This window comes from Schistocerca piceifrons, chromosome 2 (assembly GCF_021461385.2).
Source record: "Schistocerca piceifrons isolate TAMUIC-IGC-003096 chromosome 2, iqSchPice1.1, whole genome shotgun sequence".
In the NCBI taxonomy this organism is placed as follows: domain Eukaryota; kingdom Metazoa; phylum Arthropoda; class Insecta; order Orthoptera; family Acrididae; genus Schistocerca; species Schistocerca piceifrons.
In genome coordinates, this window is record NC_060139.1 from 869742190 (window position 1) to 869764355 (window position 22166).

Consider the following 22166-nt stretch of genomic DNA (forward strand, 5'->3'; position numbering starts at 1 on the left):
TAGTATTAGTATTATCTACCAGGTCATTAGTACAAAACATGAACAGCAAAGAACCCAAGATGCTTCCCTGCAGCCCACCCAAAGTTATTTGTACAGCTGTTGTTGACTCTCTGTGTGTGGGCTAATGGGTTAAAGTTTTTTATTACTTTAAGAGATATTGTTTGAACTTAGGGCATTCAGTGTGTGATTGTGCAATTTGAAATACCACTGGTGTTGTGCAAACTGCCAGAAAGTAATTGAGACACCTGTTGTCCTTAATCTCTGATCCACAATCCATCTCACTGAACTGGAATAACATGTTCTAACTCACTATTTATAATCTAAAGCAGCACAGAACAATGGCAATAAATGAGTCTACTGTTTTAACAAATCTGTTTGTTCAAGAAGAGTTCACATGCACAAATTAATATATTTGAAATGCAGTAAAGTTTTCCCAACATAATCAACACTTGGTACAGTTCAGAGATGGCCTCTACTTAAAGTTCCAAGTATAGTTAATTATCACACAAAATCTTAATTAAGAACAGTTGATTGCTTGCCTTAAATTTGCTGACCGAATTACACTGAGGGAATATGGAATAGTTGTAGGTAAACAACTAGAATTCTCTCAGATACAGATTTATTTACACTTAGCTTCTACACAGATACAAGTCTGGAGGCTAACTGCCGTTAGCGTCCAACATCCTGCCCAAAGCCTTCTCCTCCAAGATAGCACACTTACGCACAGAACAAATATCGATATTTATGGCGCTCTACACCACATAGCCCCCCCCCCCCCCCCTCCCGCACAATATGGAGTACATCCCTGTGAATGGGGGGGGGGGGGGGGGGGGGTGAGAAGTTAGGAAGGTAACGCACAGTTCTTCTGCGTCAGGCGGAAGCGGTCGACTGGTAGGAGACCAGGGGGTGAAACCCGGTACATCGACGGTGAAGTCAGCAAGCGATGCTGGCGGCTGAAGACGACGTCCCGTCCTGGAGTGGAGGTGTAGCACTTCGTCAGCCGGCAGGCGGAGAATCACCTTGCCAGAAGACCTAACAAAGGCATGCAAGTTGCCACACGCAGCACTTCTGCTCAATTTAAAGTGGCGCACCACACGAGATTCTGCACTTCCTCCCTCAATATTGTCACACGCAAGTACCACACACACCGTATCGCCATCTATGACAACAGATAATTTATGTATGTCAACAGGGTGCACATGTGTTGTGAATTCTTGGATGGCACCTGTACGAGCAATGGTAGGGAGGCAGGGAGGTGTGGGAAAGCCATGGCGGGGGGAAGCATCTGCTAAGAGGGGGGTGGCAGGTACATTGGACTGCGCAGGAGACAACCTCAGGCGATCAGCTGACAGACGAGGGAGCATGACCGAAGGCAACGAGGAGCCAGTGTGGATTGAACGGCGTGACAAAGAGCTGTCACACGAAGATGGTAACACAATGGTAGAATCCAAGTGGTTGGCAGTTCGACTGCAAGGGCTGTGAGGAGTGAAGCCCCGAAAAGATTGGCCACTCGAATTAGATGAATGCAGAGAAGGAGCAGTGCTCGGCAGAGAAGCACGCTGTGGAGAATCAATGCCCGAATGCATGGTGTGGGAAGATGGATGGCCGCTCGAAGCAGGAGTGGGAGAAATAGGGGCAGAATCAGGGAGGTTCACCTGAGGCTCAATGAAAGCTGGTTTCACTCGGTTGAGTGAGACCATGGTTACAGAGTCTTTTATGAGGAGATCCATGTTATTCTCAGAGCGTCTGACGACCTTGCAAAGACCTGTGTAGGGCGACTGAAGCGGGACTTTGACTGAGTCGTCTCTGAGAAACACGTACTCACAAGAGTCTAGCGTGCGCAGTACGTACACGTGCGGAGGTGTATGAGCAGCCGGAGGTGGCGGCTGAATTTTGCTGCAGTGCAAGCGCACCCGCTAGAGAAGTGAAGGGAGTTCAGAGGGTCGTGGAAGTGGGGTCAGAGTGACTAATTCTCCAGGCAAAACCAGAGGTTGGCCATATACAAACTCGGCTACGGAACCCTTGAGGTCTTCCTTGAAAGTCGCACGAAGGCCAAGAAGCACGAAGGGCAGTGCCTCTGTCCATAGTGAGTCATGGCAACGCAGGGCAGAATTTAAGGTGCGATGCCATCGCTCGACAAGCCCATTGCTTTGGGGGTGGTATGCAGAAGTATGAATTTTGACAATACCACACATTTTACATACGTCAGAGAAAACTGAAGACTAGAATTGTCGCCCCTGGTCAGTGGTGAGGTAAACAGGTGAGACAAATCTAGAGATCCACGACTCTAAGAATGCTTGACTTACTGTCTCAGAGGTAATGTTTGGAATAGGCACAGCCTCAGCCCACAGAGTCATCCTGTCAATAGCTGTAAACGAGTAACGGAAACCCTCGGAGAGGGGGCAAAGGGCCTACGAGGTCCACATGAACATGGTGAAACCGGCCTGGCGGTTGGGCAAAACAGCCAAGGGGTGGTGAAGTGTGCCTGGAAACTTTGTTCTGTTGACACACCATGCATGCCCTTGCCCAAGACTGACAGTCACGGCGCATGTCTCTCCAGACAAACCGTTCAGCTACCAGACGGGTGGAAGCTTTGACACCGGGGTGTGCTAATGTGTGTAGTTTGTCAAAGACCTGGCGTTGAAGGGGCTTAGGAATGAATGGCCGCAACATACCAGTCGATTCATCACACTACACTAAGTCAGATATGCCAGGGAAAGTAGAGCGTACCGGTTGGAGAGAGGAGCTGCGGTCTGAAATTAACTGCATGGTATCGGGGTTTGCCGATTGCAACCGAGGTAGGTCCGTTAAGTCAATTAAGGTTGTGACAGCACCAACACATGAGAGAAAATCAGTGACAACATTGTCCACTCCTCGGATGTAGCGAATGTCATTTGTAAATTCCAAGATGTAATCGATGTGACGAAAGCGTCATGGGGGCGGATCAGCCACAGGATTTTTTTATGGCAGGAACCAACGGCTTGTGATCAGTGAGCACATAGAAATCTCGTCCCTCAACATCAGTTCTGAAGTGTCTTATGGCCTCGTAAACTGCAAGTAATTCTCTGTCGAATGCTGAGTATTTCTTCTGCGCGTTGTTTAGCTTTTTTGAGAAAAACTGCAGGGGGGTCGGAACATCGTTGTATGTCTGACTCAGTACTGCGCTGATAGCATTGTCACTAGCGTCACTAGTGATAAACATTGTGGCGTCCGCCCGTGGGTGAGCAATAGTGACAGCGGAGGCCAACAGCTGTTTGAGCTCATTAAATGTCTTGTCCATGTCTGGTGTCCATGGTACCTGGCGGGTGCCAGAAGTTTGTGGGCCAGTGAGAGCATCTGTGAGAGGAGCCTGCACCGCAGAAGCGGCTGGCAAATGTTTCCGGTAATAAGTAACTGTTCTGATGAACCTGCATAATCCCCTATAGGTCTGAGGGCGTAGCATCTCAAGAACAGTCTTGACCTAGTCCTGTGCTGGTGTCAGACCGTCTGATGACACAACATAACTTAGGAATGTGACGGATGACTGGTGCAATTGAGTCTTTTTATTGTTCATTTCAATACCAGCGGCTGCTAAAATATCTGTCACGACTTGAACACGCTCCTCACTCTGTTCCAAAGTAGAAGCAAAAACCAATATGTTGTCCATGTATACGAAACAAAAGTCTAGATGGGATAAAGTTTGATTGATGAAACGCTGCCACGTTTGGGGGGCGTTTTTCAACCCAAATGGCATAAATTTGTATTGGAACAGCCCGAAGGGAGTGGTTATGGCAGTCTTTTCAATATCCTCCGGAGCCATAGGAATCTGATCAAATGCGTGCTTACAGTCCAAAACAGAGAAGTACTTTGCACCTGCGAGCACATGATTGAAGTCTGCAATGTGTGGGACCGGATATTTATCAATGATGGTGCGGGCATTTAAACGCCTATAGTCTCCGACCATACGCCAAGTACCGTCTTTCTTTTGGTCAAACAGGATAGGACTAGCCCAGCAACCGGAAGAAGGTTCAATTATTCCCTTTTGTAACAGATCGTCCAATTGTTCTTTTGCAATTTTCACAAATTCCGGCTTGAGGCGGCGTGGGCGTTGCGATATGGGCGGCCCATCGGTTAGACGTAACCGATGAACTGTGCCATTAGTGACTACTGCAATACGCGGCGCGGCACAACAGTCAGATGTCCGTGAAGCGGAGCAGGCAGTGGCAGACGGGCCAAGCTGTGGCACTGAGGACATGGAAGTACAGGTGTGCCACCCGCTCGTAGACTGCGTAAAGGCCGCACACGTGTTGACATGGGCAAGGTTGGTGCACTGGTTCTTGGTATCGGGCCATGCCGATACGAGCGCTCTAGGTACGAGTGGGCGTGGCCGAACAGCAGATGGCCGTAGTTCATTGCCACGAGCTTGGCAAGTTAATTGTCCATTCAGAACGCAAGGAGCATGAGCACTCAGGCATACCCTATCATTACAAAAGGGGGTGCTGACACAGTTTACAGAGTTCACAACATTGTTGTTAACGTGCGCGGGTACGGAACACCAGATTGGCATGGACTGACCTTGTCTGTAGCCGACGAGTCGTCTGCTTGTAGTGCCGTGAGGTGTTGTTGTGTGAAGGCCAACTCGTCGTGTATGTCGTGGAGATGCAGCAGCATTTCCGTACGTTCCATCTGCAACTTCGAAGACTTGGCGCACTCGACTAGCCACTTGTTTGTCCAAGATTGCAGCTCCAAGGATAGGTTTACACACTTCTTGGCACAGCACACGTTTGGTGTTAGCCGAACTGTCACTTGGCGATGCGAAAGGAATATGTTTGTTAAGGGGGAGGGGGGGTAAAACACAGTATTTTGCACAAAATCTAGTGACAACTGATAGTGCTTGAGGAAATGAATTCCGAGAATAGGTTCTTCAATTATTGACACTAGAAACGTCCACTCCAGCTTGCACTCGGGCGAAAGTTTCACTGTATACAAAGTGGAACCCGAACACTGTAGGGTAGACAAGTTCACTGCACGAAGTACTGTTTTGTGTGGTTGCACTTTATTGGTTGCTAGGCGAACCGGCAGCAAGGAGGCGTCTGCACCAGTGTCTACCAGAAAACATACACCTGATCGTAAATTGCGAACATAGACTCGATCACACTTACTGTTATTGTCCGAAACGGAGTGCAACGTGGGATGGTGCCCGTTGTTTACATCGCAGGAGGTGGCACCGTAGCCTACCTGCGGTTGGAGTTTGGGTAAGAACACGGTGACTGGCATTTGCGAGCTTGCTCCCCGAATCTCGCGTGGAAGAAACAGTAAGGTTGGGCGGGCCTGTGCTCCTGTGGGTAGTTGCTAGGTGATGGAGTATGTGGCCCAGAGTCTTCCACAGAGGCCAATGCACTGTCGTCGCGGGGAGTTGAAGGTGCAGGCAGGGCGGCTAGTTTAACAAACTTGTTATTAGCAGTGCCAGACAAGGGCGTGGCGTCAGAAAGCGTCTTAGTGCGGTCACGTCCAGAATGCAGTGCACGGAGCTCACGTTGCCTGGCGGAGTACGCTCTGTCGGCGGCGCGTAAACACGAGATTCTGCGTCAGGCATTCATTTACTGGCCTATCTTCATATGCAGAGATTGCAGTCTGGACAGGCAAAGGCAGCTTTTCAGTCCAGATTTCTGCGAGCGTGTCATCAGGCATAACTTGCTCATCGACGAGAAGACGGGTGCACCGCCACAGCTGGGATGGAGACCTGTCGCCGAGACGCTCTTCATAGATGAGCTGCCGCACATTTTCTTTCCTGGTTTTAGAGACGCGCTCCAGTATCGTCTGTTTCGCCACAGCATACTTCCCTGCTAGGGGGGGGGGGGGGGGGGGGGTGCTTTGACCAGATCGTAAATTAAATCGATGCAGTCGTGAAGATGGTTCATGAGGCAGGCGAAGCGTGCATCGTCGTCCAAAGCACAGACATCGAATGTTTGCTCAACCAGGTTAAACCAGCACTCCGGGTGAGCGGGTTTGAAGTCTGGTAATTTCGGCAGATTCGGCACTGCAGTCACTGTGGAGGTGCGCCTATTACTTCGGACGGAAGAAGATTGCGAGTCCGAATTATTGGCGTCCCGTAATGCGGGAATCGCGAAATTCACTTGACGCCGGGGGGGCGGCTGAGAAGCGACGGACGCTCGAACGGTGTGAGGATCATAGTCAAAATGTGCATTCTCATTGACGTGGTAGCTCGGAGAGAAGCCACAAGTGCTTAAGTACGCCGGTGAATGTCCGTTATGCACACAGTATTCACTCGACCATGAGTGGTGGGGCTGGTTGTAGATGTCGGAGTAATTACTGTCCAGCACAGAATTGTTGACTTGATTAGAAGCAACACAAGGATCCCACACACGTCCACTAGGATGCACACTCGGTGTGATATTTGCTGTTTGGCGAGCATTGAACACCTGTTGACTAGCCGGCGCGGAAGGATACACACGTGGCGGGAACTGATTCGAGTTTGAATTTACTACCGGATTTTCCAAAGTAGCAAAACCTCGCTCGACGCCACGAACTGTATTGAATGGTGTGTTTGACACAGGAGTAGGAATGTTCCGACCAACACTCTGTGGAGAACACGTGGGAAGGTCCAGGCTAACAAAGCCAGAGTCCACGACCATTGGCGGTTGGAAGAAACTGGCAGCACTCGATGAATTCCACTGCATGTTCTGGCTGAAGGATTCCAAAGATTCTTGCGGCATGTCCACTATGACGGCAGGAGTGCTGGAGAGATGTTGCTGGAATCCGGGCGTCGGTGAATGCTGAAAGGCCATTGTCTGGAGCTGAACAAAGGCCCTCGCGATCGCGGAGAAACCCGACGCGGTAGGCGCGTAAATAACCTTCGGGCGGTAACTCGGACGTGTATTACACAAAAACGGGGTCACCAGTGAGGTAATATGGAATAGTTGTAGGTAAACAACTAGAATTCTCTCAGATACAGATTTATTCACACTTAGCTTCTACACAGATACAAGTCTGGAGGCTAACTGCCGTTAGCATCCAACATCCTGCCCAAAGCCCTCTCCTCCAAGATAGCACACTTACGCACAGAACAAATATTGATATTTATGGTGCTCTACGCCACAACACCATGTATCACGTGGTTTTCTACAATAACACAGATAGCACACAAAAAATAACATTGAAACTAAAATGCAGGCCTTCCAGTAAAATTTACAGTTCACAAAAGTTCACATCTGCAGAAAGAAGCCCAATAACTTATTCAACTGATAAACATGGAATAAGTCAGTTGTCTTCAATGCCATTCAAGGCTTAGCATATATGGTTGCAGATTGAAGTACTGCACATTCTGAAGTGTTGCAAGATACATCATGAGTGACTGATGACAATCGAATAAATTCCCATATACTGCTGTGTTGGACCTTTTATTCTGTCACTTTTGTTTCACACCAGACAGAAAATAGAATAACTGTAATTAGAACACCTTAAGGGCCTGTGGCACCCTTTCTGACTGCAAGATCTTAGGTATTTTTGTTTGTTGAAGATTAACTACTTCACAAATGTTCTATGAGCAATACTGCATGCCATGTATGTTCCATAAAATCATTAGTTAAATAACTCTTAAAGAATTTTTCTAAGGGAACAGAGTAGGATGCGACCTCTGATCTGTCTCTGTTCTGCTGTAAAGTTGCATAACTATTCTGAAATGCAGTACAGCTCCATCATTTCTCCCAGTGAACACAGTGCTGTAATTTTGTCATTGTAATATACTTGTAAAGACTAGTTAATTTATTAAGATTTTACAGAGTTTAGTACAAAAATCATTTTTTACTTAATAATTTGACAAATAAGAGGAACATTATAAAAATCTCTACAGTACGTTTTGACATAAAAAGGGATCTAAATCCAAAGTTGCAGTGTTATAGTAGTTTGCACTTTTGCAACTTAAAAAAAAGTGGATTGTTGTGGAAACTAATCAGCAGGCTATGATGCAACTCAAAATGTGTAACATGGGTATGGTTCTACATCACATGTCACAGTATTGTGACATTTAAATATTTAATTGTACTTTATATCATTCTGCAATGCTCTTCTGAATGCTTAAGCACATGTTAATTGTGGCCGACTTGTCCTTGGCTGGTTGAGGAAAGTACCAATTTCATTTGCTCACTGCTGTTGCTCTGTAGCCACAGTGCTTGCTTTTGTTTACATCCAAGAAAACATGCTGCTTCCTCCCTATCAAGAAGCAATAAGTCTAGTGACAAATCCCACTTAATAGCCCATACAATTGTACTTACCATAATTAGCATAGGTGTCATAATGAGTCAAACACAGAAATCAAGAAATACTTCATCTACCTGATTGCCTCAGTAAAACATGTGAGAAAAGTGTGAGTTGGGTTTCACACGACAGGTGTTTTTGGAAGCAATGCTGGTTGGCATAGAGGAGGTCATTCTGTTCAATATACGTCGTTATGTTTGAGCTCAGGATATGTTCCAAGATTCTACAATAAATCAATGTCAAGGATATTGGATGATAATTTTGTGGGTCACTTCTGCTACCCTTCTTATAGATGTGTGATCTTCGCTTCCTTCCAACTATTGGGCACAGATTTTGTTAGAGGGATCTTTGATCGATTATGGCCAAAACTCAGCTGAAAATTCAGTACAGATTCTAATAGGGATGCCATCGGGCCCTGGAGCTTTCAATTTTAGTGAATTCAACTATTTCGCAATACCCAGTGGCACTAATATCTATTTCACTCATGTTTGCAGTGCTGAAAGAATTAAATTGGGGCAGTGCCCCTAGATTTGCTTTAAGCAACATTTGAAAACTGTGTTCAGCATTTTTTATTTTGCTTTTCTGCTTCCAATTTGTCATATCATTCATATGATGCTGTGTTTTTCCATATTTAAAATGCACAATTTTTACATTTATGAACATTTAAAACAAGTTGTCAAACTTTGCACCCATTTGAAAACTTATCAAGGTCTGGCAGAAAAATCTTTGTGGCTTTCTTAAGGCAGTACTTCATTACAGAATCATCTTTACTGGATCAACAGAACACTAGGAATGGAATGAATGAATGAATGAATGAATGAATGAATGAATAGTGTTTCACAAACATTGACTGAGTGTAGAACTAGTTTTGGTATCAAGTGGTGCCAAATGAAAAGATATCAAATATCTGTCTTTTAGAACCAGGAGTTCCTTCTGTGGATAAAGATACCAAAGTTATTGAGGAAGAGAGAAGGATCCAGGGAAAGGAGGGTATATGGGACTGTTTGTATAGTATGAGATTTGCAAACCTATAGTCTTCAATCCAATAAAATTCTTTGTGGTTTGTGACCATATCATATGTGAAAAAACTTCTGAAATTTTGACTGCTGTTGCAGGGTAACTGATGAAGGCTGGTTGCAGTAGCAGTTACAATGCCTGTAGTTTTATCATATATGATATGGTCACCCAAGAGAGAGAATTTTGTTAAAACTGTTGCTGAACCTATTCTCTTAAACATCCTTCAGTTTTACCAATCTGTTATTCCCTAATACTTTCCTCACTTTTTTCACAAAAAACCCCTGATAGCAAAAAACATATGCTCCTCTCAGAACATTAACCATGTAGAATATCTGAGGCATGATTAAAAATATGATGAATAATTTTATTAGAAACAAAGTAATAAGCTTACATGGAACTTGATTTAATATCCCTCAGAGTAGTGTCCTGCCTTGCAGTTCACGTATTCCAACATTGAATCCATCACTACAAGCATTTCTGCAAGTTTTCTTTTGAAGAGTATTCAGCTGCTATGTCGTTGCCCTCTCAGAGTCAGGAATGACGCTAAAACAATTTCTTTTGGCCACACTTTTAATTTTTAGGAAGAGATAGAAGTCACATAGAGCTGACTTTGATGAGTAAGGTGAATGTGGACAGACAGGAACATTTTCATGACCAGAAACTCACAAATCAAAAGCGAGGTGTGGCACAGTGCATTGTCATGATGAGGGAAGCCACTGGCCCATTTTTTCTGGTCTCTTTCTCCAAACATTGCAGTACACCAAGGTAAAACATGGCATTTACAGTTGTTCCCTTGGAATGTGCTCTGGTAACACTACGTCCACAACATAAGAGCATGACTTTGATATTCAATTTTAACTGACATGTGTTTTTAGGGCAAGGAGATTCACTGGTTTTCCATTGGGAACTCTGAATTTTCATCTCAGGGCTGTACCCCTAGGCCCAAGTGTCATGTCTAGTTATAATTTTTGACATGACCTGAGTGAAGACAATCTTTCAACTATGTACAAACTAGTTCATCACTCAACAGTCTGGGATTTTGTGCTCACTCATCTCATTTGTAAATTATCCATTAAAAATTATCCATTAAAAGGCTTTGTACAGACCTGTACAAGATGCTAAGTTCTTAGTAAAGCTTTCAAATAGTTATTTGCCTGTTTGGCACCTTTTCACATGTATCTTCTGTTTTTGGTGTTAATGAATATCCCAAACATTGCTCACATTCTGCCATCTCATTTCCACTTTTAAACTGCTCATATCACTTTTAAACAGTTTTAAGGGTTACAGAATTATTATTACATACTTATTTCAATACTTTGTGTTTCTAGGCACTTTCTTGCAACTTGGATCAATACTTAATGTTCTAAATCCATGATGTGTGATAGACTTGGTAAACCACCTCACTCTAGCATCTCTGGACACTGACTGACAAGTCAGAATGTGTTCCTACTTGATGATGCTGTCCAGCTAAACAGATCAGGCTATCAGACTAATTGCATGACATAGTTGTAGCATCAGCAGTTACTGCTACAAAAATTCATTCACTGTATTTTTTGATCCCACCTCATATTTTCATTGTTTATTTTTATTTTACTCTTTTGCATCCCAGTTTCTGCCATCTTCCTCTCCCTTAAGCAAGCTTAGTTTGGTAAAGGTATTTAATTTCATCCTAATACTATTTTTGTCTGTCAAATGTAATCAGGTAAATAACAGTTAATTTCTTAGTGGTGTAGTACTGTCAGAAAAGCCCCATCCCCAGACAAAAGCAAGCTGCTCTTCTCAAATTCTTTGTTTGGAGTGTTAATTCACACAAAAACAGGACTCTCACCATAGAAACTTCCAAAACACATCCTATTAAGTAATTCAAAGTTACTACTGAGCTATTTGCCATGTACTCACACAGAACTTATACTACCCAGATCACAAAGTTTTCTTACAAGTTTTTTCAATCTTGATAGTATCTTTGCTCACTAAATGAATGATACATTTAATAATTTTTTTCCTATAGTGGACTCGTTAGAATATTGCACATTAGAACTAGCTTTTTAACATATGGCTGACATGTCTTAAATTCTCTCTTTTGGTATTTCCATCCTTGTGTCATCTCCTTCTCATATTGTGGCAATGCTCGTATGCACTTCCCTCTTTTTCTTTCCCATTGTGCTGTTTTCCTCAACTTCAGGTCCAACTGCTCAGTAACATTACTTCTCTCATTTTGGATCATTAGATTTTGCAGCCCAAAAGCATTACATTCTTTCTCTCACTGCCGGCCGTTTCTCAATGCCAACCACCTCCTTAGTCGGATTGTAGAATTTTAGTCATAATTTCCTTACTGACTTCATCATCCACATATAATTCTTCTCTTATTCACAGTCTTATTGTTTGTCTGTTATCTTTGGAACAATTGTTTTCTGAAGCATCTTTCACTCTCACTTTTTGGGTTCTCTTACTCCAACCAATAGATACTTGTTTTTTGATCAGTGCTACAATGCCTGAATTCAGCTTTCCTTGAGATTGTCTTTGTCTCGTATGGGACATGTGCCCTATGAAAAGTGCCAGTACTATTCTCTCTCCTGCTGACATGGACTTGTTTTCACCATTTTTCTTCTGCATGTTTTCACCAAGGTAACTGAAATTATGTACTTTTCTATTTTATCAGATTCTGATGGGTGATGAGGTGCTCTTCAGGTACTGCTTGTGTACTTTTTCTTGAGAGATTGGAGATCAGATTTTTGTTCTTCATCAATCAGCTAAGTTACCTGTTGCAGAACCGTCTGTATGTTTCTGCAAGATTGACAAGTCATTTCTGAATGCAAGAGAGTTAACTTAAAACACCATTCTTCAAAAATCCAATATAAATTTTGTTCATTAAATATTTTCTGGCTAGTTCTTTTCCCATTCTCAGATGATCTTCTTTAACACATAACTGAGCAGAACTTGGGTCCATCCATCACCCTGTTGAACATTAGTTTTAATTAGAAACATGTTGGAATTTTCTCCCATGAATTTTATTTTTGAATGTATCAAAGTTTGCTTGATAATTTACAAATTCTAAAATATGTCAAACAATACTTCCCAGTCAGCTGAAACATAGGCTTTCTTAAAGTCTACAAAGACCACTACCAGGTCCTTAGAGATTTAATTTTTCAAAACTATTCTCAGACTCCACATCCATATTTTTACACATCAGGTGTGACTAATTTAGATTTCTAGATTTTCAATTTTGATTCAATAAATTTAATGTGAATATCATATTCTACAATATGAGAGAGAGAGAGAGAGAGAGAGAGAGAGAGAGAGAGAGAGAGAGAGAGAGGGAGGGGAGCACTGACTCGTACCATTGAAACCTTCAGAACTGGAGTCCAGTGCCCCACCTACTAGACCACCATGGCCACATACTGCAATAAGGTCCAACTCAGTATCACCAAAATCTTCTTATGAAGAGTACAAATTTTCTTTTTCATGTGATATCTCTTGAAATAAGTAGACATAAGTTACAGATAAGATCAAAGGCATCACACACGTCAATAAGTCTTTTGCCATTTTTATTTATTCTGTTGTGGGCAGGATAGTTGGAAACAATATTTTGAAACAGTTGTTCTTTTGCAACTTGTATGTTCAAAAGGTTCATTAGAATTTTGACATTATCAGTTGGGGTGACTTCATTTAAATCTCACTACAGTTTCTGAGTAACAAACGATATACATTTGCCAAAAATACCAGAGAAGTGCTGCACAAAAAAATAGTACCTGGCCCTGTGCAGGATTAAACAAACAGAGAAACAAAGTAGAAACGTTGTAACTAGTTTCCTCATCTTCTAGTCTTAGAAGCAATGAAAATACACTATGTGATCAAAAGTATCTGGACACCCCCAAAAAACATACATTTTTCATATTAGGTGCATATTGCCATCTACTGCCAGGTACTCCATACCAGCGACTCAGAGGCCATTAGACATCATGAGAGAGAATAATGGGGTGCTCTGCGGAACTCACGGACTTCAAAGATGGTCAGGTGATTGGGTGTCACTTGTGTCATACATTTGCACGCAAGATTTCCACACTCCTAAACATCCCTACGTCCACTGTTTTCGATGTGATAGTGAAGTGTAAACATGAAGGGACACGTACAGCATAAAGGCGTACAGACTGATCTCGTCTGTTGACTGACAGAGACCGCTGACAGTTGAAGATGGTCATAATGTGTAATAGGCAGACATCTATCCAGACCATCACACAGGAATTCCAAACTGCATCAGGATCCACTGCAAGTACTAGAACAGTTAGGCGGGAGGTGAGAAAGCTTGGATTTCATGATCAAGTGGCTCCTCATAAGCCACACATCACACTGGTAAATGCCAAGTTTGTAAGGAGCATAAACATTGGACAATTGAACAGTGGAAAAATGTTGTGTGGAGTGACAAATCATGAAACACAATGTGGCGATCTGATGGCAGGGTGTGGGTATGGCGAATGCCCAGTGAACATCATCTACCAGCGTGTGTAGTGCCAACAGTAAAAATCGGAGGCAGTGGTGTTATGGTGTGGTCGTGTTTTTCATGGAGGGCCTTGCACCCCTTGTTGTTTTGCATGGCACTATCACAACACAGGCCTACATTCATGTTTTAAGCACCTTCTTGCTTCCCACTGTTGAAGAGCAATTCATGGATGGCGATTGCATCTTTCAACACAATCGAGCACCTGTTCATAATGCACAGCCTGTGGCGGAGTGGTTACATGACAATAACATCCTTGTAATGGACTGGCCGGCACAGAGTCCTGACCTGAATCCTTCCCGCCAAGCCTCTTCAACCAACATCGATACCTCTCCTCAGGGCAGCACTCCATAAAGAATGGGCTGCTATTCTGCAAGAAACCTTCCAGCACCTGATTGAACATATGCCTGTGAGAGTGGAAGCTGTCTTCAAGGCTAAGGGTGGGCCAGCACCATGTTGAATTCCAGCATTATGGATGTAAGGCGCCACAAACTTGTAAACCATTTTCAGCCAGGTGTCCAGATACTTTTGATCACTTGGTGTACATATAGGTTGCATACCATGTTTCTCTTAACAGTTGCTGTTTTCATTCATATATCACATTCTGTAAATCTCATAATGAAGGATCCTTCCAGGATGCAGAACAAGTAAATTTTTACATAAAATTGTGGCAGCAGCCACTGCAGGAAATGCCTGTAGAGTATACTAACAAAACAACTATGACTAATTCAATGGTTGTCTGGGGATGCGGTAAGACGCTGACATTGCCATTTTTATGTAAACGAGTCGCTCATTTCACAGATGACATGCTAGAGCACGAAATTTTGTAGGTGGCACAAGAAACTTGTTATATACTTATTATTATATGCCAGTCTGCTCTAATTGATGGTCATAGGAATTATTTCTAGATTAATTTACATATATGGAAGACAACATCTACTTTGAGAACAGCCACTGCTGCTTAACGTAAGTTACCTATCTGCTGTTTTATTTCCTATGTCAAAAAAAAAAGAACACATTTACTGAACACTATTAGCTGTCTATATATATTGTTGTATAGTAGAATGATCTAAAAGTATTGTTGTTCATTTTCTGGCCAAGTTGTCCTTTAATAAGACACCTAATAATTTTCAGATAATGGACCATGCCTTGGATGGCGTGAGGGACCCAACAGACCATATCAGTGGCTTAATTACAATGAAGCTCTCCTTAGAGCTAAAAATTTGGGTTCAGGGTTGGTGGCCTTGGGACTGACACCTTCACCAACAACATTTGTTGGTATCTACAGTCAGAACTGCCCTGAATGGATTATAACAGAGCAGGGTGCATATTGCTATTCAATGGTGATAGTACCTCTTTATGATACTTTGGGACCTGATGCTTGTGCTTATATAATCAAACAAGGTATGTCTTTATTGTTGATTTCCTAATAGAAAGAAAAGTCTGCAACAAAAATAAGATGTGGTATTTACTTATTTGCACTCCACTACAAACCACTTAAAGTACATCTATAATGTATAAATCTTTTGAATTTATTCTTGTTTCAATTTCATGCTAAATAATTAAACGTACAATAAAGCTGAAAAAAATCTAAGTTAAAAAATATTTTTTCCTTATAGCGGAAATAAATTTAGTTATATGTGAGGATGACGCAAAATGTAATATGCTGTTGGATCGATCACCACGTTGTTTAAGGAAATTAATAGTAATCAAAGAGGTTCGGCCAGCTACAAATCAGAGGGCAAAAAACAGGGGTGTAGAAATAATTCGCTTTGAAGAGGTTGAGAAACTTGGAGCCCAGAAAGATAACAGAGAGCAGGTGAGTGAACCTTTACATAAAATGTGTAAAACTATAAACAGAATTTGTTTTTTGTATATTTCTGAAGGACAGTTAGTTCATTGTATTAAGCACATTCTAATATTGTATCATACATGCAAAAGTACATTTGAAGCAGCAGGTGCTGCTCTAACAAAGAAAAATAAATTTACCAGCATCAGGAAATCCCATTAGTAGTTCATTATTTGTATGAAAAATATTTATTGTGTTTACATATCAGTGCATAGTTCAGAATACAAACTCAGTTAAATTAATTTGTTTTTTATATTGTTCAGCCACCAAAGCCAACTGACCTCTGCACAGTATGCTACACATCTGGGACAACAGGTAGTCCCAAGGGTGTAATGCTGACTCATTCAAATGTTGTAGCTGCAGTGTGTGCTGTAATCCTGCAGTTAGGAGATCACCGGCCAAATTGCAATGACATCATGATATCTTTCTTACCTTTGGCACATATGCTAGAACGATGCTGTGAGGTGAATATAATTTACTGTTTCATATTCATTGTTACCTTATTACCTACTTCTGCCATTTCTACAGTTACTGTAGAGAGCTATGTTGATGTTGATGTTGATGTTGATGTTGATGTTGATATTCATATTCATATTGTTACTGTTTGGGACAGAGAAGTCTTTGTTCTGTTGAGAATTATAAGATATGAGTGGTGAAAAGTCTTGAAATTTTCTTGTTACAGAATGGCATGTATCTGGTTGGTGGTGCTGTTGGTTTTTACACTGGAGATATTCGAAGACTGTCAGATGACTGCAAAGCACTTCATCCAACAGTAATGCCTGCAGTTCCACGCTTACTAAATCGCATCTATGACAAAGTGATGGCTGAAATAAGTGGTTCATTAATTAAGAAATTGTTATTCAATATGGCACTGAGAACAAAGGAAAGTGAAATTAAAAGGTAATGGTGTTACATATTTACACAGTCTATTAGCTGATATTATTTATACACAAAAGCGCGTGCCTAAGATTATCGTATGAAAAGGAAACTTCTCCAGAAAGAGGGTTAACTGCATCAAAAGAGAGATTCATTTTCAGGTTATCCAAAGGGAAGTTCTTTCCCCCTTTCCCTCTTTCCCCTCCTGTGGCTCATTTTGCAGCCAAACATTTCACAGCTGCAATGTAGGATTTCTTTATTGTCAATCTTCCATTAAGCAGTGTTTGTTCTGTTGCAATGAGTCAAGAAGCAAAAATTGTGGCATCTTTTTCTAATTGGGTACAGAGATATACCTTAACTATCTTATCCTGCATTAAATGTTTTAGTAATACAGTGAAAACAACATATTTCAGTGATGATAAAATATAGTCTATGCCCATACTGAGAACTGTAAAATTTCTCTTTTCTTTGTGCCAGTTTGGAAACCATTCCACTTTGTGAGTCCTACGGCAAGCATCATCATTTCTGAATGTCTCCTAGTACCTGCTAACATACATAAAACTATACATTGTCAAGCAAACCCAGTGACTATAAAGATTCATTAAAGTTCTTGAGTTCTTATTTTACGAACTCCATCTGTCCTATATTTAAATAATTTTATACGGTGCATTCTATTATACTCTACTACCAAAAACCTTTTAACTTGATATTCTTTTGTAACACATTCATCTACAGCATATTACACATGGAAGATGAATAGTCTAAGAGCAGAAGCTCTTTTTTTAAAGTAGCTTTCTTACTATGTTACTAAGCCTACAATAGCTACTCCTGCCTATTGACTTATCCTACATCACTGAATGTTCTCTTTCACGATGAGATTTACAGAACTGTCTGCATGAATAAGTGAATGAAAGAATAAATACTTGACAAAAATCACTTCCTTATCATTGGGCACTAATGAGATTAGGAAATAGATTATTGCATAAAATAATCATCTTCATTTCACATACACAACTGCAGACCTAATGTCCCTTCTTATTTATTGGAATGTTCATGGAATCGGAGAACACGTTCTGAGTTCAGGAAGGTTGAGGTATCTCAAATGAAATGAGTTTCTTCACACCAGTCAGCATGGATTCTGAAAGATCACTCATGTGAAACCCAACTCATGCTCTCTTCATCTTTATTCCCCATAGACCATATATGAAATGGAATAGTCTTCATCTCTATACATAACATCAATATACATAATGACACACAATTACAAACATAGAGCCATACATTTTAAGTTTTAATGTATGTTCACAATGTGTGAATAAAAAAATTATGTTATATTATAGTATGGATATTAACCAACTAGTTACACAATTTTATTTGTAATTATTTGCATGACATGGACTGTGCTGAGAATTTTAGTTTGCTAAAGACTTTTAGGACTCTGACTTTGGGCAAGTGAGCTGATTTTACCAGTCTCTGTCTTGGAATATCTGTTGGAACATTCTATGCAATTTTTCCCATAGCGTTGTCCTGATGTACAGGTCAACAGTGATCTAGTCCTATACTTTTCACTTATGACTTTCTTTTATTGTATCTTTAGTATGTTACTAATATGTGCAGAGTGCGCCCATTCCAGCAGTCCATAAGAAATATGAAACTGTAACAGCCAAAAATACAAGGGCTGGAATTTAATAGTGGCAACTATTTATTTACACCTCATACAAAATAGATACGTGTTTCAAAGTTTTACTGACCTTCAGAGTAGTCACCAGCAGTGTGTATAACCTGTTGCCAGTGATGTGGAAGTTGTAGGATACTCCTAGCAATGCCAGTTGTGTTGACAGTTCGAGTGGTGGGGTCTATTGCCTGACGAATCTGTAGCAGCTCTGAAGCGAATGCTGTGAAGTGTTTCCTTCAGTTTAGAAATCGAGTTGAACTTATGAGGGCTTAAGTGAGGGGAGTGCAGTAGGTGGTATAGCAGTTAGCAGCCCCATCAGTCAAACAAATCTGCAACGGCTTGGACTGTACGTGCTTGAGCATTGCTCTGCGAAATGATGGTCAGGTCCTGCAGAAAGTGTCATCACTTCTGTCTCTAAGCTGGTTGTAGGTTGTGTTCCAAAAATGAACAGCAGAGAGACAGAAATGACACTTTCTGCAGGACCTGATCATCATTTCGCAGGACAATGCTCAAGCACTACAGTGCAAGCTGTTACTAATTTGTTTGGCTGATGGGGCTGCTAAGTGCTATACCATCTACTGCACTCCCCTGACTTAAGCCCTCGTGAGTTCAACTAGATTTCTAAACCGAAGGAAACACTTTGCGGCATTCGCTTCAGAACTATGCAGATTCCTCAGGCAATAGACCGTGCTGCTCGAACTGTCAATGCAACTGGCACTGCTAAGAGTAACCTACGACTTCCGAATCGCTGGCAACGGGCTATACACAATGCTGGTGACTACTTTGAAGGTCAGTAAAACTTTGAAACACACATCTATTTTGTACGAGCTGTAAATAAATAGTTGCCACTATTAAAGTGACAACCCTCATACATCTACCTTAAATATTCTGAAGTACCTAGATATCTCACTTTCCATATTATGTATGTTACCTTTGATATTCTTTTGAGTATATGACCAATGTGTTCTCCCCGGGGTGACTTGGTGTCAGTATGGAATGCTATAAGTTGATATGTTATACCTTTTGTATTATTAGGTAGTCCTAACAGAAAATGATGAGTCATGTTCTTCTTAGGGTTACACAGAAGTTTGTTAGTGGTGAACCATTCCATTGCAGCATCTAGTGATACCATTGACATTTGTTGCATTACTGGTGAATTTTGAAGAGATGCAATTATTTTTGTGTCATATGTATAGCTGAGAAACATGATGTGGCAAATCATTGATTGCAATTACAAAACAGAATAGTCCAATAACTGATTTATGTGGTACCCCTGTCTCAATAATTTTCGTCAGAGAATGTCTGTCTCTCATTGAGACATACTGTTCCCTATTACTTAAGTATGAAGCAATTATTTTCATTGATGTTTTACTGCCTCACATAATTCAAGTTTCTCAAGCAATATTTCATAAGGAATGCAATGAAGACTTCATTTAAATCACATAAGTGAGCCCTTATTTTTATTTTCAAAAGCAGTGGTTATCTAGTTTATGATGTTAAGAAATGCTGAAGTGGTATTTTTTCCCCACTAGATTGTATACAACAGTTTCAAATATTTTGGAAATTACAGGAACTACTGAGGCAGGTCTCAATTTTGGAGGGATATTGTCTCCTTTAAAAAAAAAAAAAAGTTAAGTTGTTTGACTTTTGAAATTTTTAATGATTCATGAAAAATTCCAAACTGAAGACATTAGTTAAAAATGATTGCTAAAGTTTCACTGATCTAATAAAAAGTTCTCTTGATTATGTAGTTGGATAGTCAATAATTACACATATTTTTAGAGTTGGAGATTTTGTTACAGCAATTATGAGAGTAGTTGATTGATAATTTTCCACTGTAAAGACTGTTTCAGTGCCAGTTGCTTGCCAAGCAGTTAATTTACAGATGTGTTGGCCACGCTGATTCTGTCTCCGATTTCTTTTGCTGAGGACACAAAGAACTTGTTCAGTTTGTCTCTGGTTCAAGTGGCACTTCATTTGTGTGAGCAGGAGAGTGTTCCTGCATGATAATCTGCCAAGCCACTTAACTCTTATTTGGAGCAGTTTCTGTAAAGCTTTCAAAGACTAACTTTTTTTGCTGCTTCGGCAGCTTAGTTTTACAAAAACTTGTACTTCAGGTACATCCTATAATCCATATCAGCCTGTTTAGTGTCTATCTTACAGCTATTTCTATACACACTTTGTAGTAACAAAATTTGTTACCTAGTGCTTTAAGTTCTTTAGTATAACAGTCTGGCAATTTTGTTTTAAGCTTATCTGTAAAATGAGTGTTTCTTATAGGTGAAAAAGTGTACCACATATCAATAATATTTGTGAAGAATCTATCAAACATAATTTTAACATTAATTTGTCCAGTCTGTGTTTCATACAGAAAAATCCCATTTCATACAACTTAGTGTATCAGTAAACAAGTTCACAAACTCATCTTTCCAACCTCTTGCCCAGCTCTCTGCATTTTCTTCTTGGGTTGTACTACTAGTGTGATGTGACAGTTTGCTGTATAGCAATGGTTTCCAACCCGAGGAGGAGGAGGAGGAGGAGGAGGAGGAGGAGGAGGGGGGGGGGCTGAGAGATTTATTGGCATATGGCAAGGGGGCTGTAGATGGTTCAGAAGGAAGCAGGATCATTCTGTTAGATAGGTCAAGAATTTTATATTCTTATTGCAGTAGCGAGTGCTTTTTTTAGAGCTGGCAGCAGTATTTTTATTGGTTTTGTGCACTGAGTGAAAATGTCTGCTAAAAGAACATTGTATAATGAAGAATATATTAAATACCAATTCAACTTTATTGAAAAAGACAACATCCAATGCCACAGTGAGTTGTGTGTGATAATATCCTCAGTAATGATTCACTGCAGCGTGTGCCTCTGGACCATCATCCAACAATAGCTCACCTTGTGTTGAAAAATAAACTAAAATAGCTTTTTGTTGGGGAAAAAATTAAAATCACATGAAACTGGACTCTACTGGTATCTTTCAGCAGGAAAATGAGAAAGTTATTGAAGCATTATAATATGACATTTCTCTCTTAATAGCAAAAACAAAACAAAAGTCTCATACTATTGGTGAGACGTTAACTAAGTCTTCCATTCTCAAAGCAACCATAATTGTTTCTGCAGAAGATATCCAGTGAAAAATGGACAATATGCCTCTTTTAAACAACAGTGTGCAAATGGCACTGAATGTAAGGGAACGGGTAGTTAAAAGACAAAATATGCCCCAATTTTTTGCCTTGCGGTGTGATGATTCTACTAATACAGCTCATCAGTATTACTTAACAGTATACTATTGATCTGTGGATGAGAAGAAAATAATGGAAGAACTATTTTTTTCTAAAAACTTGGAAACAACATCAAAAGATTCTGATGTATTTTCTGCTGATAATGAAATTTTTGGTTGAAAAGTGTTTGCCTTGGGACAGAGTTGAGGGAATTTGTAATGACAGAACACCAACCATTTTAGGTTCACGTTCTGGCTCCTATTGCCAAAGAAATGAAAGCATAATCTTATTGGCTCTCACTGTATGATCCACTGACAAGCTGTAGCTTCTAAAATTTTTCCTGAGAAATTGAACAATACACTGAAAGTGGCTATCAGTGTAGTCAATAAAATAAAGTGGTGTGAACACTCATTTTTTCTGAGTCCGGTGTAATGATCTCAGTGCTGAGCACCAATCTTGGAGATTTCATACACACGTCCAGTACCTTTCGAAGGGAAATACGCTTAGCAGGCTGTGTGATTTGAAACCAGAGGTAGAACTGTTTCTTTTGAGTCAAGGGAACATTGAGCTTCATCATTCAGTGATGACAGCTTTACTTTTCCCTAGAATATCTTGTGGACTTCTTTGGAACCCAGAATAATCTGAATTTGAAACTGCAAAGTAAAAATACAACAATAATGGATGCCAATGATCGCATAAAGGCCTTCTTGGAAAAGACACAACTCTGAAAGTGACACCTGGATGCTCTCATTACTAACTTCCCCTCAATTGAATGAACTT

General features: G+C 40.9%; 1 protein-coding gene across 1 annotated transcript in view; it reads left to right on the plus strand.

Moving 5' to 3' along the window:
* Nucleotides 1–22166, plus strand: part of LOC124776279 (long-chain-fatty-acid--CoA ligase 1) — a 188157-nt gene that overhangs the window by 128808 nt on the left and 37183 nt on the right. Inside the window, exons 4-7 of the mRNA XM_047251182.1 lie at nucleotides 14903–15172; nucleotides 15388–15587; nucleotides 15881–16081; nucleotides 16300–16517. Of these exons, the coding sequence (XP_047107138.1) occupies nucleotides 14903–15172; nucleotides 15388–15587; nucleotides 15881–16081; nucleotides 16300–16517 (889 nt within the window). The remainder of the gene's footprint in view (nucleotides 1–14902; nucleotides 15173–15387; nucleotides 15588–15880; nucleotides 16082–16299; nucleotides 16518–22166) is intronic.